Below are 26,145 nucleotides of genomic sequence, written 5' to 3' on the forward strand. Positions count from 1 at the left end.
CGGCTCCGTTGGGCCGCGCTGGTGCACGAGAGCACGCGCCTCGGCACGGGAGCGCGCCCCGGGGAGAACCCCAGCAAGATGGAGGCCGCGCCGAGGCCGCCGCCTGGGCCGAGGCAGCCGCTGCTAGGAGCCCCGAGCCGCGGCGCCTAGGCCGTGCCAGTCCCGGAGCCGCTGCGCCGGACCGGGCCCAGGTTGGTCTCCCCGCACCCCCTCCCCGCGGCGGCAGCCTCCGCGCGCGTCCGGCCTGGGCGCGGGGCAGCCGCCCCCCCCCCCCCACCCCCGGCCCTAGCCGGGCCCGGCCTCTCCCCCGCGCCCTGGGGACAGCCCCAGCCTACTGCCCGCCCCTCACGGCCTGGGCTGCCTACCTGCCGGCCCCAGTCCCTCTTCCCCTTGGCCTGGAAAACCTCTCTCCCCAGCCCTGGCCAGCCAATCCTAGGCTCCCCACAGCCTACCTCCAGCCCTGTCTCCTGAGAGACCCTCCCAGCCCCCGGCCCCATGTTCAGACCTGCAGTCCCAGCCGCCGATTCCCCTCTAGCCTCATCCCGATTCCTTCACTTCACCCTTCCTGTCCCAGCCCCCATATCACCTTCCAGTCCCCTAGTACTAGCCCCTTATATCCCCTTCTTACCCCCCCCATAGAAGCGCCTACCCTCCTCTCCATAGCCCCTTTCTAGACACCCAGTACCAGACCTCCTTTTACCCGTAATGCCAGCCCCCAGATTCCCTTCCTACCTTTCCATAAAGCCCCTCCGCTAATTCTCCAGCACCTGTCTCCATCCTCTATTCCATCTCCCCACGGTCCCCTCTTACAACGCCAGTACCAGCCCCTATGCCCACTCCCCAACTCCACCATAACCACTTTCTAGCGCCCACCCCATTTTCAGCTCCCACATTCTCATCCAGCGCCCTTATCCCAGCCCCCCAACTTTCACATGGCCCCTTCCTAGGTACCCCCATTGGAGATCTTTGCCAGCAACCCCCCCCAATCTCCCCAGTACTCTCATGACACCCTCCTAGCTCTTCCATACCAACCCTCTGGTCCCCTCAGCTCCGCCGCAGGCCCCGCCCTCGCGGGTCCCTTGGCTCAGGGCCGCTTCTCGCGTGCGTCCCCAGCTCCCGCCCGGCAACCCGGCGGTCGGTCCCGGGCCGGCGGCCCCCGCCAGTCGCGCCGCCGGCCCCGCCCCCGGGCACCATGCTGCCCTCGCAGGAGGCCTCCAAGCTCTACCACGAGCACTACATGCGGAACTCGCGGGCCATCGGCGTGCTATGGGCCATCTTCACCATCTGCTTCGCCATCATCAACGTGGTGGTCTTCATCCAGCCCTACTGGGTGGGCGACAGCGTGAGCACCCCCAAGCCTGGCTACTTCGGCCTTTTCCACTACTGTGTGGGCAGCGGGCTGGCGGGCCGCGAGCTCACCTGCCGCGGCTCGTTCACCGACTTCAGCACCATCCCGTCCGGCGCCTTCAAGGCGGCCGCCTTCTTCGTGCTGCTCTCCATGGTGCTGATCCTCGGCTGCATCACCTGCTTTGCGCTTTTCTTCTTCTGCAACACGGCCACGGTCTACAAGATCTGCGCCTGGATGCAGCTCTTGGCAGGTAGGGGAGGGCCGGGGGCGGGACTCCTAGACAGACTCCAGGGACAGAGCTCCTTACTTTCAGGACCCCTTCTTGGAGGAATCAGAGATAGATTCTGTTCCTCTGTCTAAAGACACACCTCCTTTGCTGACTCTAAGAAGCCACTGGGGAGGGGATCCTATGAGAGAGACACCTTGAGACAGGGGGCAAAGCTTTAGAACTGGGTCTTTGGGTCTGTTTGCTTGGATATGGGCAGACTGCATTTACTGATGAGTTAGCATTATGTTTGAGTTTCTGAGGGTCTCTGAGAGTCTCTGTTGGGTGTCTTAGTGGAAATTAGTTTTCGAATGAGGACTTACTCTAGGTGTGAGCAATTTCTGTTGCATTGAAAAAAGCATGAGATGTGGAATCAAGAGCTCTGACTTTAACTTGCTAACTGTCAACTTGATTGTTTCACTTTACTTCTCTGAGGCTCAGTTTCCTCATCTGTAAAACTGTGGAGAGGGGATCAAGAACTCATGAAAGAGTAACTTGTAAGCTATGAAATGCTGTGATAAGATGGGGGTGGGTTGTCTATAGTGTCTATCCAGTGTTTGAAATATAGGTGGTGGACAACACCTGGCAACATGGGTCTCTGGAGGGCAGGTCTCCAGCTCCCCACCCCTACCCAATGCAGGAAGGATTCTGGTACTATGCCCAATGGCAATGTGTCCCTGGGACCCTCTGAAATGTTTGGCTAAGACAGACGCCTTGCCCTAAGAAACAGAGAGGGCATTTGGGGAATAAGAACTGCTGAGACAGTTTTCCAGGATCCATTAGAGTCCCCCATCCCCGCCTACCTTTCGATCAAAGACAGATTTTGAAGATTCAGCAACTTGGGCAATTGCCTAATTGCAGGCAGGGAAGAGAGTTGGTCTGGGCAAAGTGGGGCCAGAGGATGGCAGGGATGGAAGAAGAATGATAAAGTCTGGTGAAGGAAAAAGTTTTGAGCCCTTCAGGGCTCTTGAGAAAGAGAAAGGAAAATGTGATGATTGTGCAGCAGAGGTGGTTTTAAAAAATGAGCACCTTGGGACATTCAACAAGTGTCAGCCCCTTCAAAAGAGACCTCCTGGAGAAGGTGTTATATCAATTGCTGATGATTCCACAGCTCAAAACATTGTATGGAATTGTCTTTGGATTGTGGGGTATTTTCTCTTGAACATCATCATTGAGGGGAACCCTCCATCTTTTAAAAGAGGAATAGGATTTTTAGAAATGGCCAAGTGTAGAAAACACAATGGGTAATCAGATCAAATTGAGAATTGTCATTGGAGATGAAAGCCAGCGTGTGAAGGCAAAATCATGAGGCTGATTTGCTTCCCCAAGAGGACTTTTACAAATGTGGGGAGGAATTACCGCCCCTTTGGTATAATTGCCCAAATACCCCAAAGGGACTACCTTGAGGAGGCAGCATTTATTCATTGTGGACATTCTAGTGGGGTTGTTTTAAATTCATCTCACTCCAGTCAATATAGATGGGGGTCTTTTACGGTTTTTGAAGAAGGTGAGAAAGGAGAATTATAGGATGTGGGGGGAATCTCTGTATTTATTGGTATCTAGGAGGCAATTTTATGTATTTCCATTCTGCTCTTAAAAGGCAAGCTGGAAAGCATATATGCTCAGCTGGAATGTCCATTTCCTCAACCTGAATTTGTAGTCTGCAGATGGGTTGCTGACCTCTTGAACCTTCCAATTTTCTGTAATCCATGTCGGTTTAATCTTGGGGATTTGATGAACTGTCCAGCAACCACCATGTAAATATAGGATTTCAGAGATCTTAGAAGTCAACTCCTTCAAATCCTGCCTTCCTCTGCACCCATTTTAGAGAATGGAAACTGAGCCTAGAGAAGTGACGGTCTTACCCAAAGTCACAGAGCCAGTAATAAAGTAAATTAGTCTTGACTCCTGGCCCAGTGCACTCTCCCTTGTGTTATTGCCTCCCTCCTGAGGGCGGTTATCAGAGTTGAGCAGTTCATTTTATTTCACTTTAGAGATATCTGAGTTCTCTGGGTAAGTGACTGATTCACTTTGCTTAATAAAGTGACACTAGGGCAGAGGCCAGAGCAGTGGACACCAAGTCATGGGATATGGGGCCTTAGCTGACTGCCTGTGACTTACCAAGCAGTGTTAAGCAGTTGTTTTTAGCTTAAACCTCAGGTTTCTCATCTGTACAATTGGGGACTAATCAGTTAGATTAGTGGATTTAAAGTATTTCTATCAGCTATGTGGGGTTCCTAAAACAACTCTTTTACCAAGAACATTCCATTCAGAAAGTGAGAAATTAGACATCCTCAGAGGAACTGTAGAGAAGCAAAGGGTCCTGTCGGTATCAGATAAGAATTAGAATGCTTGTTGTGTGGTTCTTGTTCAAGTGAACTTTTTTTGGGGGGAGGGGAAGGGTAATTAGGTTTATTTATTCATTTAATTTTGGAGGAGGTACTGGGGATTGAACCCAGGACCTCTTGCATGCTAAGCATGTGACCTACCACTTGAGCTGTATCTTCTCCCAACTCAAGTGAACTTTTATTCAAGTATTTTAGAGTCTTCTGAGTGCACAGCACTGGGCCATTGGGAAAATATAAAGAGATACTTATTCATTTGTTTATTTCTCATGGGCTCTGTGATCATCCCTCTGTTAAGTGTTGCAATACTGGGATCACCCCTGCCCCCAAGGCTCTTAGGTCTATAAAATACAATCCCTGCTCTCAGGAAGCTTACAGTCTAGTTGAATCACTAAATTGATCAGCAGTCTTTCAGTAAAAAGAGACAGAAACTCAACTCCAGCTGGCTTAAATAAACTGAAATAAAGTAAAGAGGGTAGTGTTTTTGGCTCACATAAATTAAAAGTCAAGAGCATTGGCTTCAGGCACAGATAGATCCAGAGGTTCCATTAAATGTCATTAAAAATAGGGGAGGGTATAGCCCAGTGGTAGAGTGTGTGCTTAGCATGCGCAAGGTCCTGTATTCAATTCCCAGTACTTCTATTAAAAAATAAATAAATAAACTTAATTACTTCCCCCACCAAAAAAAAAAAAAAAAAAAAAAGGAAAAAGAAAGAAAGGAGAGAAAGAATAAACTTCTCTCCATTTCTTGGTTCCTCTGTGTTGGCTCATTTTTAAGTCCACTTCTCTCTTGAAAGTGAGAAATAAGGCTACCAACAGCTCTGAATCTTCATCGCTTCAGTTTAACAATGCCTACAGAAAAAAGAACACCTGTTACTCAGTGTGTTCCAGCCAAAGTTCCAGAGCTGATTCTGATTTGCTCAGTTTTGGTCAAGTGTCTACCTCTTAATTAATCATTGTGACTTTGTCTAAGGCCTCAGCCACATGCCCATTCCTGGAACATGTGGACTGATAGGGGAAAAAGATAAATTACCGCAGGGGGAAATCAGATGTGACCCCCGCTAGAAGGGTCCTGTAGGTGAGAGGTGCAGACAGAAGCCCCACTTTGGACAGTGTGAGCACAAATATGCACTTGGCCCTAAGTGCTGTGGAAACCCCAGGGCATTCGAGGAGGCTGCTGGCTTAGTCGGGAAGTGAAGCTTGAGTGGGGCAGGCAGGGTGTGGACTGGTGTGAGGTGTGAGAGAGCATTCTGATGGAGAGGAAGATCGTGGCCAGAGACTCCTAGGTGAGAAAGCCATATCTGCCCTGAGTGTGGCATCCACTTAGGGGAGCAGCAGGGGGAGAGGTCAGGAAGTGTGCAGGGCTCTGAATACTGGGTCAAGGAATTTGAACTTTAATCAAAGGCATTTTGAAGCTACTACCACTGTTATTAATCAGGGAAAAAGCAGTTAACATTGTCTGAGCTTTTACTATATGCTTGACCATGTACTGGACAGTTACCTGCATACTGTTACTGAATCCTCACAGCAGTCCCTGAAGTACCAAGCACACTGGGGGAATTTCTTTCCTCCCTTCCTACAACCCTCCTTCAATTTCTTTCTCCCACAACTCTCCCTTCCTTCTTTCCTGCCATCCACTTTCCTTCCCTCCTTCCCTTCTTTCGTTTTCTGCCTTGCTCCCTCTCTCCCTCTCTCCCTCTCTCCTTCCTTCCTCTCCCACATCAGTCCTTTACTGATGGCCTCCTCTGTGTCTCAGGCACTGTGTGAGGCTCAGGGAATCCTGGGTAAGACTCCTCACTCCCAGGAAGCTCATAATCTCATGGGAGAGGCAAGGAAGAAATCCAATCATCACAGCAGGGGGATGACACATGAAATGATTCAATCATGCAGGGGTATTCTGGGGCACACACAGGACTTCTGACACGTTAAGGACAGCCAGGGAAATCTTCCAAAAAGTAACAGCATTTGAGCTGAGTCTTCAAGGATGGGAAGGAAGGAGAAGGGGAACTGGGCAGAAGAGACAGTATGATCAAAGGCATGGAGGTGGGAAATAGCCTGTTGTGTTTTGATTGGGTTGTTTTTGGGGTTTTTTTTGTTTGTTTGTTTTTTGATATTGAGTTGTATGGGTTGTGTGTATATTTTGGAAATTAACCCCTTGTCGGTCGCATTATTTGCAAATGTTTTCTCCCAGTCCATAGGTTGTCTTTTTGTTTTGTTTATGGTTTCCTTTGCTGTTCAAAACCTTTTCAGTTTGATTAGGTCTCACTTGTTTATTTTTGCTTTCATTTCTTTTGCCTTAGGAGACTGATCTAAGAAAATATTGCTATGATTTATTTCAGAGAATGTTTTGCCTTTGTTCTCTTCTAGGAGTTTTGTGCTGTCAGGTCTTATATTTAGGTTTTTAAACCATTTTGAGTTTATTTTTGTATGTGGTGTGAGGGAGTGTTCTAATTTCATTGATTTACATGAGGCTGTCCAGCTTTCCCAGCACCACTTGCTGAAGAGACTGTCTTTTCTCCATTGTATATTTTTGCCTCCTCTGTCGTAACACACGGCCTTTTCTGTCTTAACCTCAGACATCATACACGACCACTTCTGGCACTCTCTATTGTTAGAAGTGAGTTACTAAATCCAGCCCACATTCAAGGGGAGGAGAATTCAGCTCCTCCTCTTGAAAGGAAGTGTATTTTAAAAATTGTGGACGTATTTAAAAACCACCACACATGGTAGCATACTAAAGACTTGGTTTGTCTTGCTTTTTAAATTCAACAACACATCTTGGAGACTGTTCCAAATCAGTATAGAAGGAGCTACTTTCTTCTTAAGAGCTGCACAATACACTTTTGTATAGTTGTGCCATCATTTATGTAATCACTTTTAAAGTTGTTTACAATATCTTGCTATGACAATATTTCAGTGGATAATGTTGCATATAAATAATTTAATATATATGTAAGTATAAGGATAAAATAATCCCAGAGCAGTTGGATGATATAATGAGAGCCCTGGATTAGGGGTCTGTGCCTGGCACATAGTAAGTGTTTAGTAAGTGCCTATTGAATGAATGAACGGCGAGCGCTGATTTAAGTCCTTGCTCCTCCACCCACTCCTTTGGAGGCAGCAGATTCAGTGGTCAGACGACCTGAATCTGAATCCTGAGTGTGGTGTTCTTAGGAAGTGTCATGCAAGTCCAGGGTCTCAGTTTCCTCCTGTATAAAATGAGGACTATAATAGTCAGTAGCTACCACATGGAGCTGCTGAAGGATTGATTTTGAATATGCGGACAGACCCTGGCACAAAGGAAACCCTCAATAACTGTTAGTGATGGTTATCAGCTATTGTGTGACTTGCGTCAAAACCCTTTGACTCCAACATTCCATGGTCTTTGCCACAACAAGGGGGGAAAGGTTGAAAAGTGGGGAGAATTGGGAGATATGCCTGGAAGAGCAGGGAGGGCTGGCTTCTGGGGAGCTTTGAAAATTGGGCTTTGGAATTTGGGTCTTATCCCTAGGTGATGGGCAGTCATTTTTAGGCATGGGAGGGACCAGGGCCAGATGTGGGTTTAGAAAGATGAGCTGGGCAGCTGCCAAGGAAATGGACCAGATGGAGGCTTGATGGGAGACAAGGAGCCCGGGGGAGGCAGTGGTGTGTCCGGGTGAGAGGGACAGAGGCTAGGGGAGGAAACTGGGGACCTCTTTCGGAGACCAGTTGGTGTGCTGGGGGTAAGGAGAGGCAAGTCATGCAGGTGACTCCACCTCCCCTCCTTGGGCGATTGGGTCTCTGGAGTGACATTCCCAAAAGTCACAGCAGGGAGAGCCAGTCAGCCTGGGAAATGCCGAGCTCGTGGACCCTACGAGACGTGCAAGAGGAAGCATCCGCCAAGCTGTTGGCTCTTCGGGCCTGGAGCGGAGGAGAGAGGTCTCGGCTGGAGATGTAGATGTGAGTCTGAGTGTGGGTGAAATTGCCCGGGGAGAGTGTGTGGAGGGAAAAGAGGAAACAGCCTAGAAACACCAACCTTTATGATGCAGGTGGAGGAGGAGCCCGAAAAGGAGGCTTGGCGAGAGGAGCCGGAGCAGCTGCTCAAATTAGCAACCCAGAAACTGAGAAGAACGGCCTTGAGAAAGGACAGCTGCCTGGAGGAGCCAGAGGGGACAGGGAAGGGCTGGAGCCACCTGGACAGGCCTGGTCCAGACAGGAGGAGTCAGACAGGTTGTGGGGAGGGTGTCCGGAGGCTTCTGACCAAGCCCTGGAGATGAGAGTGGCAGAGCCAGGGCAACGGGGGATGCAGTGGGCCGCAAACTCAAAGGTGTGGGCTCTGTGCAGGCTGGGCCCAGAGGCCGTGGAATAAATACAGTTCCCAATTACCACACAAAGTGATGGGTGTCCCATCTCTCCGTAACAGCATCTGTGACTCCAGATATGATTATTTGTGTTCCTAACAGTCCCCCTACTAACCAGGAACCACAGGCTGGGGACTGAATGACTTGGAGGAAGGGTCCCAGGGAGAAGGAATGGTTAGTGCAAAGGTCTCCAGGGGGCTGAACTTGGAATGTTCTTAAGAGACAGAGAGGAGGCCCAGCTTGGCTGGCGTGTAGGGAGCGAGAGACCGAATGGCCCGGCAGGGCGAGGCAGGGCGAGGCGGGGCGAGCTGGGGGCCTCTTTGGCGAGGACCAGGCGTCGAGGCTTATCCTAAGCAGAGCGGGGAGCTTTCGAAGGGTGCCGAGCAGGGCATTGGCACCGCCTGTTTTTGAAAACTCCCTCTGGACACTGAGTGGAGAACAGATGATGATGGGGTGAGGATGAGAGCAGAGAAACTAGTTAGGCCCCTGCGGTCATCTGGGAAGGAGATCACGGCAGCTTGGACAGATGGCGCAGCAGAGATGGAGAAAAGAGGTCAGGCCTAGATATTTTTTAGAGGTCAAGTCAACCAGCCTTGCAGATGGATTGGATGTGGAGGGGGAGGGAAAGGAAGGGGCCTGTGAGCATCTGGGTGCTGGATGGGGCGTGAGGAGCCCAAACACTGGAGTCCCCCACCAGAGCCCCCCAGTTGATGGAGGCACTAAGACTGGGCCTGGATCTTTAGATCCAACGGGTCAGGTTGACTGTTAGGAGCGGTTCAGGCTCCCTTGTACATAAGCCCTGCCCTGGGGAGCAGGATGGAGCCGGTGCGAGGGGCTTGTGAACAACCTCCTTCTCAGGTCGGGGGCTCTCTCTGTCAGACTGTTCTCCCTGCAGCCCCCAGCACACCGGGCCTGGTGGTGTGTACCCTTGGAAAGCTGCGGTCCCAACACTGACACAAATCCTTGTCCCGGCTTCTCAGCCTGGTCCTTTCTAGAAAAACCTTTGTAAACGTGAGGGAGGGACTCGGAGGGGAAACAGCAGCCGTTTGTGTGTTCTGTGCTCAGTTACTGCCTGGTGCCTCTCACCTTTCTAAGACTTTTATTGCTTTGGGAAATTATCATTGTTCTCTGAATGGGAACTGGAGAATACAGATGAGCAAGATTGCATCCATAATCTCCTTCTCCTAGAAACAGTCATCCTTTTTCTTATTTTTTGAAACAGTCATTCTTAACTGTTGGTCTGCACTCATAACAGTATAGAGGACTGGTTATGAGCAGCCTCTGGAGCTAGAGTGTCTGGGTCCAGATCCTGGTTCTGTTGTTTACCAGCTGTGTGACCTTGGGTAACTAGGCTAGCCTCTCTGTGCCTCAGTGTCCTCAACTGTAAAAAGAAAATAGTAACAGCGTCTACTCCACAGAGTGTTGTGGGGATTAAATGCAGTAATGTGTGCGAAGTACTTAATACTGTGCCTGGTGTGGTAAATTTTATATGACTATTTGCTATAACTATCGAAGTATTTTTCCCACAATGAAATTGTCTTGTACGTTATTTTTTATAGCCTTTTGAAACCTAGCATATCTTGAGTATTTTCTGTATCATTAAATCTTCCTCAGTATAATTTTAATAGCTGAGTAGAATTCCACAATATGAAAGAATATTCCTGGATTGTTGGAGAACTAGTTGCTTTTTTCTTTCTTTCTTTTCTTCCATCCTTTATTATTTCTCCCTCTCCTCCTTCCTTCTCCTCCTCATCTTTTTCTTCTTTCTTGTCTTCTCTCTCTTGTAAGTGATGACGTGATAGACATCCTCATAGCTAAATCTTCAGGCAGATCCTTGAGCACTTTCTGAGGGTAAATTCCCAGAAATTGGCCAGCTCAGTCAAAAGGGGTTTAGAGATTTTCGGTTTCATGTTTTTGTGATCAGTACATTATTTCTGTGAGTTCCATTTGGCTTGTGCATTGTGATTCTTTGTTGCTTTAATTATTTCATTCCAAGTGTGTGAAAATCTCTGGCCACAGTCACTTACTAGCGGTCAACTCCCACCTACCTTATGGTTTCAGGAGGTAATGTACTCACACGGTCCCAAGTTCAAAAGGTGCAGCAGGTTAACAGTGCAAGTTCTCCCTCCTCCCCTGTCCTCCAGCCCCTCAGTCTCCTCCTTAGAAGTAACCAAGGGTTATCAGCGTGAAAGTTCTAGAAATGGAATCACACTTTTTCTAAGTAGGATGCATCCAAGTTGTTGCACGTAGCTGCCATAACTAAATACTGTGGACTGGGTGCCTTACACAGTGGACATTTATTTTCTCATAGTTTAGGAAACTGGAAGTCCAAGATCTAGCTGCTGGCATGGTGTGGCTCTGGTGAGAGTCCTCTTCGTGGCTTGCAGATGGCTGCCTTCTTGCTGTGTCCTCGCCTGGGAGGTGTAGGAAGGGAGGGAGCTCTCTGGTGTCCCTTCTTATAAGGACACTAATCCTATCATGGGAGCCCCATCCTCATGACCTCATCTAACCCTAACTACCTTCTCAAGGCCCTTCTCCAAATACCATCACATTGGAGATTGGGCTTCAAACTATGCATTTTGTGGGTACATAGGTCAGACCATAGCAAGCCTCTTCGGAGTCTGCTCAGGGACAGAAAGCCCTGGGGACATCCAATCTGACCCTCTAGTAATGAGTAGCAGCTGCGGTGTGTCAGGCATGGAGGGAACAGCTGAGCATAAACAAAGGCCTCCCTCTGGGAGTGACCAGCTCAGCGGATGTCCCTTGACAAGGATAGTGTTATGGTATCATAATGAAACTCTATTAAAATAGCTAAGCATGAATGCATCATTAAAAATCTTTGTATAAAGGCACATTTATAGCAAAAGTGTTAAACAAAACAAACATTAGAGTATAGTATGTTTTCTTACTAGTTCTTCACCACGTCTTAGTCTTGTCCTGGTTTATTCCCTAAACTCAAGTATTGTTTTTCCTTTTAACTTTCCCTTGGCTTCTTAATTTTTTTTTTTTAAAGTGTAAGAGGATTTCATGCTCAGACATAGCTGGAAAGGGATTGGACATAATAATATTGTTCTTATTTTAAAAGTAATATGTGCAAATGTTAAACACTTTCAACAGTATGGGGGGGCATAGAAGCAAAACTGTGTCCCCTCCTTTCCTCTGTCACCTGGGCCGTGTCTCAGAGATATCATCATTAAGGTGCTTCTGTTTCCTTCCAGAAATGTTTACAGATATGCAAGCTTATATATGCATATATGTGTATTCTTTGAACAAACAGTACTTTAAATTATTTATTTTCTTTTATTTTATTTGTTTGTTTTGAGGGGGAGGTAATTAGGCTTATTTATTTATTATTATTATTTTTTATTTAACAGAGGTACTGGGACTGAACCCAGGACCGCGTGCATGCTAAGCATGCACTCTACCACTGAGCTATGCCCTCCCCCGTAAATAGTGTTTTTTTAATTTCATGAGTAATATATGAAAATATTCACTCCGTGAAAAGCTGAACCATTACAAACAGGCTAAAGTCCTCACCCTCTCCCTGCTCAGAGGCCCCATTGTTATAAACTTAATTTCTATTTTTCCTGATATTTTTCTGCCGACTTATGGACACATCCATGAGGAAAACACATCATGCCATTTTCTGTGTTCCACTTCCTCGCTTCCTCCTTTCCTCCCTTCCTCCCGCTCTCCCTTCCTTCATTCCTTCCCCTCTTTTTTTCATGGTAAAATACACATAACATATTCTGGAAAAAAAATACACATAACATAAAATCTACCATTTGAACCATTCTTAGGGGTCTACTTCTGTGCCATTAAGTACATTCACGCTGTTGTGCAACCATCATCACCATCCAGCCTCACAACTCTTCCCACCTTGCAGAACTGAAACTCTGTCCCCACCCAGCACTAACTCCCCCTCTCTCCTCCCCTAGTCCCTGACAACCAGCATTCTACTTTCTTCCTCTAGGAATCTGACTGTTCTAGGTTCCTCATATAAGTGGAATCATACAATATTTGGCCTTTTGTGACTGGCTCATTTAATTCAGCATAGTGTCCTCAAGATTCCTCCCTGTTGTCTCCTGTGTCAGAATTTCCTTTCTTTTTAAGGTTGAATAACTTCCCATTGTAGGCACAGAGCACCTCCTACTTCTTTGAAATAAGAGGGATAAAGTTTGGGCTTTTTACCTGATTATTATGTCAGAGGAGAGGTGGTTCAGGGTGTGGCTATGGCCCCAGGCAGGATGGGTCTGACTCCCCGCTGTGTGACCTTGGGTACATCACTTAACCTTTCTGGGCCTGTTTCTTTGTCTGAAATGGGGATAAGTTAATACAGATAAAGCAGTTAGAACAGTGCCTGGCACATAGAAAATGCCAACTACACATGTGATTTTTAAAAAATTATGATTTCCTCTAATTTTTTAATTTCTTAATCTACCTTAGAAGATTTTCCATGACAACAGATACAACTGTACCCCATTTGTTTTAATGGCTTTGAAGTATTCCATAGCACAGATGCCCCGTACTTTACTTAGTTGGTTCCCTTTTAATAGACATTTTAGTCCTTTGTTATAAAGATGGTGAACACCTTGTATCCATCCTTTGTGTGTGTGCACAGGTTTAGCCACAGGATAGATTTCTGAGTCAAGGGATAAGTGCCTTTGTGACTTTTATGGGTACTGCCGTGCTGTTCTCCAAGCAGAGGGGATGTGCTTTGCAGTGTGTCCACTCTACAGTGGGGTGCACCACTGTTACTGTGACGATGGTGACCACCCAGTCTACCTCCTAGCCTTGAGAACTAGGTATCACCGTTTCTGTGATGATAAAACTTTGGTTCAGAGAAGTGATGTGATTTGCCAAAGGACACACAAACACATAGTACATACACATAACATAAAAAGGAATAATATATCAGATAGCGCCAGGTTTGGCTGCACATGATAGGAAAATCCAAAATAATTTTGGTTTAATGACACAGGTTCTAGTCTCTTATGTAAAATACATACTCAAGAGTTAGGCAGTCCAGAGCTGGTTTGGTGACTCCTGAAGTCCTGAAGTAGGGCCTATGTCATGACCCCCATTGCCCAGATGAAGAAACCAAGGCCCAGATGGTAAACTGACTTTGCCTAAGAATGGAGTTGACCTTCCTCTCCAGTACAAGGTGGGCAGTGTTTCACAACTTCAAAGAGAAAGTCTCAGTTTGGTGCTACTGTGTCTTTAACTTCCCCTCGGACCCAGAGCTGTTGGCAGGTGAAAGTAGCTAGCTAGAACCTAAGAACAATGTTTTGGTTCCATTATACTTATGTCTATAGTTTCCTCCTGTCGATGGTACTGATATAAAGCTGTCTTTGATAGTGACATAAAGCTTACTTTTTAAGTAAATGCCTCTCAGTTAAAAAGTGAGTCTATTCAAAGAAAAAGATTAAGACCTGTCTGGGTTTGAGTACAGATCCCACCACTTACTAGCTGTTTGAGTGGATACAATACTTAGTTCCTCTGAGCCTCAGTTTCCACGTCTGTAAAGTGGGGATGATCATTTTTCCCACCTCATAGATTTATGGTTAAATGAGATCACACATGTTAGGAGCTTAGCACCCTGGCATATAGTTAAGCACTCAATACTATGTGCTAATATTATCATATTATTAATACAATGTTATTAAATTTCATACTATTTATTAACATTATATTATTAATAATACTAACGTTATTTATATTAAAAATTTCACAACACCTCCTGGCTGCTTGGGAAGTCAGTGGACTGTAGAGTGACTGGACAGCAATGCCCTATCCGAGGACCCTTTCCCCTAGACCAGTGGTTCTCAACCAGGGATGACTTTGACCCCAAGGGGACATTTGAGAGTGTCTTGAGACCTTTTAAAATGACTGTGTCTATGGATGGTGGGTAGAGGCCAGGAGTGAGGCTAAATATCCCACAATGCACAGGACAGTCCCCCCAACCATGAAGAATTATCCAGGCCAAGTGTCAAAAACTCTGAGAGGGAGAAACCCTACCCTAGCCTGCACCTTGCACCCATGTCGATGCCCGGCAGCAGCTGGTTCTTCAGCTAGCTCATTATTTCCAAAAGAGACTTGAATTCCAAAGACCTGAGCCTTGGTTTCCTCATCCAGCAAATGGGGATGCTGAAGGGTGCCTTACCTCTAGTTATTTCCCCTCCTGATGGTTGAGCCTCTTGGTCACTTCCCTGGCCTAGGTTGTCCCTCAAGGTGTCTTTGGTTTTTCTCCATTTGCTTGACTTCTGGTTGTTTCCTATTCCCAGACCAGCCTCTGGGGCCCCACAGCCACCACCTAAAACACTGCAGAGCAAAGGAGGCAGAGTGAGTGAGATGGAGAGAGAGTCGCCACCTCCAGCCTTCTCTGAGTGTCTCTGTTATCCTGGATCTCCTTCAAGCACTCCCTGATATGCATAAATATTCTGTTTGTGTGTTGATTTTATTTTATTCCTCTCCACACACCTCTGCTCCTGAGGACAAGAAATCATGCCTGCCAGTGTCCCCAGTACCCTGCACATTGCCTGACAGATAGTGGACACTCAGAATTTATTTGCTGAATATATGAAGGGAGAGGGGAAACAGGACAGGGCAAAGGGATAGGTATAGAGAAGAGAAGCAAGAGAAGGAGGAGAGAAGAGAGGTGCGGAATGAATGTCAAATGCTGAGAGATCTAAGGAGAAAAGGGAAGAGGGAGGGTTGAGCACGGTATAGGCTAGCTGGAGAGAGAGGAGGAGGGGTGTGAAGAGATGGAGGCAAAAAAAGATGAAAAGGGTGGAGAAAAGAAAGAAATGGAGACACATGACTAGAGAGACACGTAAGTGATGAGGCAGAGAGACTGAGAGAACGTGCAGGCGCAGAGCCCTGGGAAGAAAACCTCATTGAGCGAGGGCTTGCGGAGGAAGGAGGACCACCCGCAAGATACTGGCGCGGTTTCCATGGAGACGGGGATGCTCCATGCCGGAGAGGAAACACTATACCCTGGAGGGGAGGCGGAGGAGCTGGATGGGTTTCCCCATTCCTAGGCTCTTTCCTTCACCCCTGCCTCTAGCTGGAGATCCAGGGCCAGAGGATGGGGAGGTGGAGTGCACCTCCCCCACTCTCCCAGCCTTGAGGATGAGAAGGGCTGGGCTGAGTCGACTCCTAGTCTCCTACTCTCCTGTCCCTTGGGTTTGACCCTCCTCTCCTCTCTAGGGTCCTGGAGGACCTTGCAAAGTGTCAGGGGTACATGGAGAGATGGATGGGTCAAGCCTACTTTGTAGGCGCCTCCTCTCTTCCTATCCCATAAATGCTGGAGCGCCCCTGGGCTCAATCCTGGGCCTTCTCTTCAGTTTGTATAACGTCCAGTCCCATGGGTTTACATGCCCGTAGCTGCCACATTTACCTCTCTAGCCCAAATTTCTCCCTGGGTTTCTTCTCCATTTGGGTGTCTAACAGACACCTTCAAACTTGCTCAGTTCTTTAACTCACCAAGCTCATTCTTGCCTTAGGGCTTTTTGCATTTGCCATTTCCTATGCCACTAACTCCTTTCCCAGCCCTTAGTGAGAGGTGTTTTCCAGTGGAGCTGAGAATTGTCGGAGAACGTGAGCGCTGGAGAAGGGAGGAGGGCCTGCTCCAACGCGTGTGTGTGTGTGTGTGTGTGTGTGTGTGTGTGTGTGTGTGGTCACTAGCACCCTATATCAGTATGAGGAGCACAAGCTAGGGGGAGTGTGGGAGGGCTGTCCTGTAAGAAGGTGGAGGTCGAGGCCAGAAGAAGCAGAACCAGGGAGGGAGGGCCCCCACCTTGCGATCAGGGAGGAGCCTGGGCCCTGGGGAGCACTTCCTCGTACAGTAGATGAAGGAAGGAGATGGCAAAGCCAAGGGTCCCCTCTCTACCCTAGGGACAGGTTGTGCCTTGTGGACAGTGGGCAGAACTGACCACCAACCCCAACTTGTCATCTAAATCCCAGGTCAAGCATCCCGTGGGCCTGGCGTGGGGTCAAGGGTCTCCCAGCTCCAACCTGAGCCTTGTGGAGTCTTTGGGTCTCAGACACAGTAACCCAGTCTCTGGTGGACTGTCAGACACTAAAAGGATAACATCAAGCTAGCAGACAGTGCCAAGAGGGAAGGTCCTAGCCTGGAGGTTGCCTACTGAGCCAGGGTGGCTCTAATTGGCTGTGTGGGACATTACCCCTGCTTGAGCCAATCACAGTTGCCAGAGGAGTGCAATGTGCTGATTGGCTCAGACTTGGGTCCCACCCACAAGGAAGGGCCCGCCCTGATCACCGGGTCAAGGGTTTGCAGAGGTGGGTCACTGAACTCAGAGGGAGTGGGTGCCAAGGAGGGAAGCTGCTGAGACCTATTTCGAAGTGAAGTCTCTTCTTGACCTGCTCTTTCCCTCTCCCACTTTCTCTCATCTGAAACCAAACCCCTCCTCTAATTATTTCCTTATTTGTGTGATTTTTTTTTATCATTATGACTAGTTTTGATAATAGTAATAATAGCTAACATTTATCTGGGACTTACTGTGCCAAGTGCTTTACATTTGCTGCCTCCTATGATCTTTACAACCACTTGATGATACTATTATTGTCCCCATTTTATAGATGAGGAAACTGAGACTCAAAAGGTGACTGACCTGGCTCTAGCTCAGGCCTAGCCAAAGATTTGAGCCCCAGCTCCCTTAACCACTTTGCTCTAAGGCACTGCAAACTCCACAAGGCTAGAGTCGTGGCAAGTTAGCCACTGCCCCCCCCCCCCCCCCCGCTTGGTCAGGTTCCTGGCACACAGAAAGCCCTCAACAGATACTAGGGTGAGTGAATACCTGGTGCTGTGCTAAGCGTCTTAACAAGCATTACTTCATTTAACCCTCACAACCACCCTGGGAGGTAAGTACTGCGATCTCCCTCCTACAGACGCAAGTAAGGGGCATCCCCCAAGTCATACACTAAGTGAAAGAGCTAAGCTTAAAACCCATTGTTCTTGTTCCAAGTCTGTTCTCTGAGCGCATTGCTCAGCTGTGAATGAGATCGTGTTTCCAGCAACTTAAGGAAAGGAAAATGGCGCTCGGTAAATGTTGAATAAATGACAAAAATTAAAAATAAAGAATGATGAGGATGGGAGATGGTAAGCATGGCAAAGATGCTAAAGGGAGCCGAGGTGGTGATCGTAATTTCCTATTTTCTCGTATTTCCAGGAAGGCTTCCTGGAGGAGGAGTTGATTTGATGGGGGCGGGCGAAAGCACTGCGTTTTGGAAAGTTTCTGCTGGAGGCCATCGCAGACTCTAGAGTTTCTGGATCCATAGGAGGTCGTTAACAAGCCCCTAGGTTGATGGGCGGAGCTGGAGTGCCAGGTCCACGCTGAGGGGGGCTTCTGGTGATCCTCAGGCCCTGGGTAGTAATCATCCCCTTCTCTCTTCTTTCCTGACCGTGGCGGTGGGCCCGGCCTGGCGCCCCCGCAGCTCTGTGCCTCGTGCTGGGCTGCATGATCTTCCCCGACGGCTGGGACGCGGAGACTATCCGGGACATGTGCGGGGCCAAGACCGGGAAGTACTCCTTGGGGGACTGTTCGGTGCGCTGGGCGTACATCCTGGCCATCATCGGCATCCTCAACGCCCTCATCCTCTCATTCCTTGCCTTCGTGCTGGGCAACCGGCAAACAGACCTGCTGCAGGAGGAGCTCAAGCAGGAGAACAAAGGCGAGTGTGCGCTTCCGGGTGAGCGGCTGGCTGGCGGCGGGGGCGGGGATGCGGGTGTGGGCGGAGCCGGCTCCTCGCGGGGCGGGGCACCTTCAAAGGCACGGCAGTGAAGCACAAACTGGAAACCCTACAGACAGGCTGGGCGCCTTGAAGGCAATTTGATGTTACTTCCCTCAGATCCGAACATTTGCACGCCTGACCCAGCAGACCCGCCCATGAGTATAAACCCAGGAGAAAACAACTAAAAACAACCTTAAATGGCCATTGACAGGAGGATGGTGATACATGTTCACATCGTAGAATAGTTCACAACTGTGGAAATGAATGAACATCAGTTATACATAACAGAATGAATGGATACATCCTGGAAACATAATATTGAGAGAGGAAAGAAATTGAATTCCAGAAGAAGACAGAGTGATGTTTTTATTGAGTGCAGAAACTAAGCAACTCTATGCTATGTATAGTTTAAACATATTTATACAGTTATGATAATATTGTATGTTTTTTTTTTAAAGCAAAGAAATGATCAATACAGAAGGTTAGATGGCAGTTCTCTGTGGTTGGGATGGAAGTGGGGCAGCTAGGAGTATGAGGTGGGGGACAGGTAGGCATGTACGAATCCTTGGTGAGTTAAGTTCTTGCATGGTGAGTCCACAGATGTTTGGTATAGTATGCTTTGTATCTGGAATAGTACCTATAAACTTTCATATTAATTAACATTAATTAAACATTTGTATTAACTAAACATTAATATACAATAAAGAAAAAGCTGACACCTAAGACCACAGCCTCAGGGATAACCACTGTTATCAGATGCTTATCCACGTATCTATGTACATGGTACATCCTTTATGAAATATACGGCAGTGTGATGTGCTCATTTAGGAGATGCACCATCTGAGACAAATCCCTTCTGAGATTACTTTTTGTGCTCAACTCTAGAGCACATCTTAAAGATCTTCCTTTGTCAGTTAGTGGAGACCCATTTTGCCCCTTTTATCCAATGCTTAGCATTACATGAGATGAAGGAACTGTAGTTTCTTCTCCACTCCTTGCAGGGGTTGCTTGGGAGGTTTCCAGGTTTTTACTATTACTGGCAATGCCACAGTGAACATCTTTGTCCATGCCTTCTTATACATGAGTGTTTTCTTGGTGTCTTTCCAGAACTGGAGTTGCACACTCACAATTGTAATGATAATGCCAGATCGCTCTCTAAAGGAGGGTGGGTCCTCTGACCCAGGGGCCCACTGTGCCCCCGAGAAACGGGAGACACCCCGCCTGTCTGGGTGCACGTTCTCCGCTGTGGGAAATCGGATTTCGTTGTTTTCATAGCCTCACTCTTCCTTGTGCTGTTAGCATGTGCTGGGTCTCTGTTTAGTGCCCTTCTTTAATTACATTCATCTCTTGGAGTCTCTTATCTGTAAAGTGGGGATAACGGTAGTGAGGGTTATCATCCCACTTGGCAGGAGGTACTCTAGTACTGTGTTGTGAATACCCTCGGACAGTGAAGGCAGATTTTCTGTGTTTGAAGCAGGCTGAGCTAAGAAATGATTTCACGTCCTTGAGCCACAGTTTCCTGCGCTACCTATAGTGAGAGTGGTGAGAATAGTACCACCTTACAGGGCTGTCCTGCAAGGAAGGGTTGTGCCTGTCAAGGGGCAGGTGGTGAATGCCCAGTGAAAAGTGTCACTCCTCACGTCTCCCCATCAGGCGGACATCATGACCACCATTTTATAAATGAGAAAGCCAAGGTCTGGAGAGGTCCAGTAACTTGCCCAAGGTCCCCTATGTGGTGGAGCCAGGATCTGAGCCCAAGTCCAAGTCCAGGGGCCAAGCTTTTCGCTGCCCTCCTGGGCTGCTGGGCTGCTAAACTGTCCTTCTCTGGGGCTTCCTGTTCCTGGAGACCCTGACACCTGGTGGTTTCTATGGTCTTGGTGTGAGGTCCGGGCCTGCCCTCTGGTGGCAGCTTCCAGAAGTGCAAGACTAAGACAGCCATCTGGCCTTTTTGAGGGGGCTTGGGGATGTGACTGATGTGGTATGCCCACTCAGAGCCCTCTCCTCCCTCCCTAAAGTGCCCCAACAACTCAGTGTGTTAAAAGTGATGTAATGGAGCCCCAGCTTACCTTCCTTCAGCATCTGGGGATCTCCATCCCTCACTGGGAGCTCAAGATGAGTGAGCGTCACGGTTCAGTCTGAGCCCAAGTCCTCTGGAACAAAAGTAAAATAAGAATCGCCATCATTTCCTACATATACTATGTGCCACATGCTGTGCAAAGCCCTTGGCTGGCATTATTTCTTTTTGACCCCTCAGAATCGCTCTGTGAAGGACTAGGCTTTTATGTCCATTTTACAGATAATGATATTGGGGCTCAGAGAGGTCGAATGACTGGCATGAGGCCATCCAGCTTGTCAGGCCTGGCTGCATTTCATGACCTGTGCAGCTCACTCCTCTGCCCAGCTTTGCCCTGAGGAGTGGCTGAAGGAGCCCCAGTGCCTGGTGGCTTCTGAATTTCTCCAATTCTTTCTCTCTCTCTCCCAGATTTTGTGGGCTCTACAGTAAGCTCTGTGTTGCGGCCAGGGGGTGATGTCTCCGGATGGGGAGTCCTCCCCTGTCCCGTCGCTCACTCACAGGGACCCTGAAGGCCGAGATCGCAGCCCGGGAATCGACCAGCCCTCAGCTTGTCCTGTCTCCTGCCCTCTCATCCCTCCATTCAAACTCCGAGGGAAGATCCAGATCTCGGACTGACTTCTCAACTGCTCCCCTTCTGCAAGCTCCAGGCTTTGAAGAGGTTGGGACTGGAATGAAGGCTGGGGGAGGGGGGAGGCCGTGCAGAACCTGGGAGAGCCTAGCTCTGCACCTCCCTCAGCTGATTTAAGGGAGCCGGCCCCCAGCCCCGGCCTCCTCCACCCCCACTAGCCTGGCCTGGGGCCCCTCCACAGTCTCCAGGGGAGGGAGGCACTGTGGTTCTGGTTCCCCAGGCTCCCTCAGTCTAGAGGGCTGCTGCCTTCATCCTCACCTCCCCTGGTCCCTGCCTCCTGCAGAAACTTATCCAAGACACGGCTCCAGGACAGACCCACTCCAGGACAGACCGGACTCTTTCCTACCTTTTTTTTTTTTTTTCCGCTCATGGTGGTTCTGCCACCTCGTCACAGAGCTCCAGGTACCACCAGCCTCCCCAAGGCGTCTCTGCTCCTGCTGCAGCCTGCTCCCAGCTCTCCCAAAGGAGTCTGAGGGGCACTGAGGGAGAAGGCCCAGGGCCTCCCGGTCAGCTGCCGACTGGGGCCTGTCCTCCCAGACCCCGGAGGCGGTGGGAGGAGGCACTCTGACTCCTGTCTGGGTGTGGCGCTCGGTTGCTGCAGCTGGGGCTGGAAGTGGCACAGCCTGTGCTGGCCTGCCTTCCTCCTGCTGAGATGGCTCACCAGTGACTGGACCCTTGACCCTGGCCAGTTTTGTACAGCACAGACTTCTTGGCCCTGTTGTCAGGGTTGGGGAGAGGGGCCCATGAGTGGGGAATTAGGGGATGCATCACCCCTCTGCCCCTCCTCATGCCCCCCCACCTCGGGCATCTGCCAAGGGCAGAGACTCTCTTGCCTCTTTGATACTTTTCTGCATAACTTGAACTTGCAGGTCACCTCTGAACAGGGTACCCCGTCCCCATCCCCAGGCCTTGTAACCTTGTCCCCACTTCTTCTTCCTCCTTGCCCACCTCTCGCCTTGCGATTTGCCCAGGGTCTGCAGCCCGATGGGCATGCTTGGAGCCAAGGCATGAGTGTGTGTGAGCGCGTGTGTGCGAGTGTGTGTGTGTGTGTGTGCGTGTGCGTGTGCGTGGAAGTGTTGGGGGGAGCAGATGAGGAGTCTTCTCCCCTCTCCTCCCACTGTGGGGCAGCTCCTCCCCACCCCCGGCAGGGAGCACAGGAAGGAGACTGCAGGGGTTTCTGACCTCCCCTCACTGCCTAGTGGACCCAGCAGTGGCGCTGTCTGGCTTGGGGTGGGACCGCCCCTCCCAGCCCCTCCCAGCCCCCAGGTCGGTGGCCAGTTGGCTGCGTTTAGTGTGCCTACTTCCGTCTCCAGGTACAGGCTGCCTGGCCCCTTGGAGAGGGAGCATGAGGCCCCTGCAGGCTCAGTGGGGAAGTGTGTCATCACCAGGTCACGCTGCCTCAGCCGAAGGAGGGAGAAGAGTAGCGAGTGCCATGTATTTGCAACCTTGTGTTCATTTCCACAGGACTTGGAACCTGAGAGTTAGGGTTTCCAAGACAGACCCTAGAAATCCTCCGCCTGAGTCCCACATCTGGACCCTAACTGGAATCACATCTGGGTCCTGGTAGGATTCCTGACCCCCACCCTCTCCACTCCCTCCTCCTGGGCAAACACTTACCCTCTGTGCTCTGGCCTCAGCACTGAGCTCCCCTCTTCTGCTCCTGCCAAGTCCCGCTGCGGCCTGCGAGGTGGGGTTGTACACCAGGGTCCCATGCTGCGTGGGACGGTGAGGGGAGCCTCATGGTGGGGAGGCGGTGGGGGCCAGAAGTACGTTCCTCCAAGATCCAAACCAAAGCCTGGTGTTGGAAGGCTGCAGGCTGCAGGGGGAAGGACTAGGAGCAAGTCCTTAGAAATGAGGGGAGAAGACAGAGAAGGGAGAAAGCAGGAGGAGCTGTGGGGTAGAAGAGGAGGGTGGGAGATGGAGAGAGGTACAGAAATGAGAAAGAGAGAGCAGAGAGGGGGCTGTGATGGATAGAGAACTTGGGTGGGGGAGGGGGCCAGAGATGGAAGGAGGACTAGGGGTAGGAAAGAGGCAAAGGAAGAGGTGAGTTTTGGGAGGCAGGGTGCAGGGGAGAGAGGATAAAGGAGACAGGACTTGGAGGAGTGGGGAGCAGCTGCTGTGTGCCCACTGTGTAAGGGGACAGCCCATCCCCCCAAGGACACCCATTGCCCAGGGAGGCCACAGAACCCTGTGCCCTGGTGGGAAGGCTAGAACCTACCTCCTCCGAGGCCGAGGTGCCACTTCAGAGGGACTGAGTCTAGGTGTCTGCTGAGCAGGTTAGCACCGCTGGAGTGGGTTAGTGGTAGAGAGGAGGGTGGGTGGTCCCTGCTAGGGTGGTTGGACAGTGCTTTCCTGTCGCCATCCACCCAGCCAGCTGCTGCCCCGGCCGAGGAAGGGGCAGTGGAAGATGCAGCCAGGAGCTTGGGGTTCAGAGAGCAGGACTGGGGGGCTGAAGGTAACTTAGGGAAGGGAAAGAGGCTGGAGTGGGGACCAAACCAAAGCCCTGTCCCTGAGGCATCAGCAGAGGTGAGAGCAGAGCGGGAAACAGATACTTCAGCCAGGGGCTCCAGGTGAGGCTGAAGTGCCACCAAGTCATGGCCCAGATGCTCCCCCGGGGGGCCAGGAAGGGATTGCAGCGAGGATGTTGTGATCTGCCCTCACCCATGGCTGGAGACTTGCTTTAGCCCTCGAGAAGGGACTGAAGCAGAAGAGATGGTCTGTTCCTGACCCCAGCTCGAGCTCTTGGTCCCTGAAAGACACTGAACTTTGAGCGGCCCACAGAGACACCCCTTCCCGGGCTGTGCCTGGGCCAGAGGGCTCCGGCACCACCCGGTCCCCTCTGCCCAGCGTGGGACTTCCAGGATAGGCTGAGGCAGCTCCAAATGTGGGTTCAGAGCATTGCTTGCCAAAGTCCTTTTGGGTCTTGGGGTGTGAGACCTTTCCTCTTTGGGGAACAATTCCCATGGAGGAAAACACTCTTCCTGAGCGGGCAAGGACCATGGGTAGGACTGGGGTTCTTCTCGGTCTTGGTACAGCCAAGAATTTGAGACAAGGTTTTTAAACAAAGCTGTGGGGAAAAATTCCTTGGCCTTCTTTTGAGGTTCCTGCTTAGGCCCAGGGGAATCACCCTTCTCCAGCTTCCAGCATAAACCGAGAAAGGGAGACTCTTTCTTTGGAGCAGCTGGGGTCTTCCCAGCATGAGAAACTTCCATGGGCCCCTGCCTGGCTCAGGGCTAGCCTTCGGGTGGGACTGGAGTTTCCTGAGAAGGGAGCAGGGGAACCACAGTCCTTCCCTGAGCTCTGACCAGCAGACCTCAGAGGGCCTGTGCTGTGTGTTGTTAGGATAGCTTGGTGTCGTCTATACTCCATTAGTAAGTTCCGTCTGAATGTGTCCTCGCTGTTCATCGTCCAATTTGGTAACATTGATTTTGGTCCTGACCCCTTCTGCTGCTGCTGGATTTGAGCTTCAGTGCAGGTGGAATGACGTTCAAATAAAGAAACACTTTATATCACCCATGCTAGCTTCTCCTTCTCTGAGTCAGCCCCCAGGGGATCAAGGAGGGGTGAGATTCAACTCAACCCTTTGCACCAGGTGTGACTGCACGTTAGCAGAGCTTTGCTACTGTGGCTTAGCAAGATGCTTTTTTCCTCAGTCACGCTGAGTCAGACCATGACTGACAGGGCGCAGTGCTACTTTCAATCCAGGCTTCCATCCTCAAGGATGCCTCATGGCCCAGGGTGGCTGCTGGGGCTCTAGTCATTTTGGTCCACATTTCATTGGACGAAGACTTCGGGAGATCCGAAAGGACTGAGTCACATGGCACACAACAATGTAGTCTGTTGACAAAACTGGGGTTGTTTTCCAAGGAGAAAGGAGAGTAGCTGGCACTCTCTCGACAGCTGATTGCACAGGACTGAAAACGAGGTGTCACCCTTTTCTGCCTGCGTGGCCTGGGACAAGTCCCTTCTCTCTAAATCCCCATTGGATAAGTGGGGATGAAGACAGCGATCTCAGGGAAGTTGTAAGGAACAAACGAGGGAATGTGTGTGAATTGCTTCACAGCTCCTGGCACATAGTAACGTGCTCCATATGGCAGTGCTCCATATGGCAGCTACGTTGATTATAATTTTTGCACTTGGGAATTGGGTCTTCATTCACCACATTTTGAGCACATAGTATCTGCTAAGCACTTAAAGAACAACAGCAGAGACCCTGTCATAAGAGTCAGTCTGGCTGGGGAGATGAACATTCGTGGGTAGCCCAGGTAGGGACACCTGACATGGCTTTAGTTGGGGTGAGCAGAGCAGGGGATGGACGGTTTTACTGGAGGGTGGACAGGAGTTAGGCAGGCAGGGGTCAGGAAAGCCATTTGTGGAAAAGAAGGCAGCCCAAGGAAAAAGACGGGTGAGAAACAGGATGGTATGTGTGAAGAAATAAAAGCAATTTAGTAATGCTGAACTGCAAAGCTGAGGTAGGGAGGGTGGGCGAGTAATCTGGAGAGATCAGCAAAGGCCAGATGATGAAAAAGCTCAGAGGCTGCGTACAGCAGTTCAGAGCTAAGAGCAACGGGGAACCATGCGAGGATTTTCAGCAGGAAACGGACACAATTAGACATGCATTTCAGAAAGATCACTCTAGTTGTAGTGACAGGGGACTGAAGTAGAGACAGACGATTGTAATTAAAGGGAAAGCTGAAGTCTGGCCTGAAGCATGGTGGTGGCAATGGTTTTTTTTTTTTTTTTCTTCCGATTTTCTTTCTTTTTTCCTTAGTATAGTCAGTTTACAATGTTGTATCAATTTCTGGTGCACTGCATAATAGTTCAGTCATACATATACATACATGTATCCATTTTCATTATAGGTTACTGCTAAGGAATTTTTGATTCAATGAAGAGAAGTTAAAAGCTTTGGAATTTTGTTAATTAAAACTCCTCTCTGGCCACCAGTTGTGTCTCTTAATGGATTAAGATCAAATGGTGCAAGGCTTTCAACTTCTATCTTGGATAGAAAAGCTGGGGAAAAAAGCGTCACATCTATTTTAGCAATAAGAACAGCAGATGGGAGGGCAGGCACAGAGAAGGGAGACTGCAGACTGAAAAGTAGGATCAAGATGAGCCAAGTGTCCAGACGGTGTTTCAGAGACGCACCGTCAGATCTAGGCTGGGCATGGAGAATGGAGAGCCTGCGGTGGGGCACGCTGATGGAGAAAATGGAGAAACTAAAGCGCTAAAGTTTACATGAATGAGATGCAAGGTTAGGAGACTAGTCAGAAAGCAGAGTGACCTCAATATTCGGAGTAATTCTTGAAAAGGACTTTGAGGTGCACTGGTTAGGATGTGCACCCAAATGGTGAGGATAACGGCAGAAACTGGGGGTGAAGAAGACAAGCCA

The 26,145-nt window shown here is 49.6% G+C and overlaps 1 protein-coding gene across 1 annotated transcript; it reads left to right on the plus strand.

Moving 5' to 3' along the window:
• Positions 1 to 329: 329 nt before the first annotated feature.
• On the plus strand, positions 330 to 24,267 carry LHFPL4 (LHFPL tetraspan subfamily member 4). The gene is made up of 3 exons (XM_010984971.3): positions 330 to 1,598; positions 17,755 to 17,991; positions 20,534 to 24,267. Exons 1-3 carry the CDS (start codon positions 1,193 to 1,195, stop codon positions 20,632 to 20,634), a joined length of 744 nt encoding a protein of 247 aa, XP_010983273.2. The 5' UTR covers positions 330 to 1,192; the 3' UTR covers positions 20,635 to 24,267.
• Positions 24,268 to 26,145: the final 1,878 nt, after the last annotated feature.

The sequence above is a fragment of the Camelus dromedarius genome, chromosome 17 (assembly GCF_036321535.1).
Source record: "Camelus dromedarius isolate mCamDro1 chromosome 17, mCamDro1.pat, whole genome shotgun sequence".
Taxonomy (NCBI): Eukaryota; Metazoa; Chordata; class Mammalia; order Artiodactyla; family Camelidae; genus Camelus; species Camelus dromedarius.

Excerpts from the sequence above, each read along its gene's own strand:
- LHFPL4 (XM_010984971.3), top strand. The coding sequence starts at position 1,193 with ATGCTGCCCTCGCAGGAGGCCTCCAAGCTCTACCACGAGCACTACATG. Across the intron at positions 1,599-17,754 it reads CTGGATGCAGCTCTTGGCAG|CTCTGTGCCTCGTGCTGGGC; the intron begins GTAGGGGAGGGC and ends GCGCCCCCGCAG. Across the intron at positions 17,992-20,533 it reads GCTCAAGCAGGAGAACAAAG|ATTTTGTGGGCTCTACAGTA; the intron begins GCGAGTGTGCGC and ends TCTCTCTCCCAG.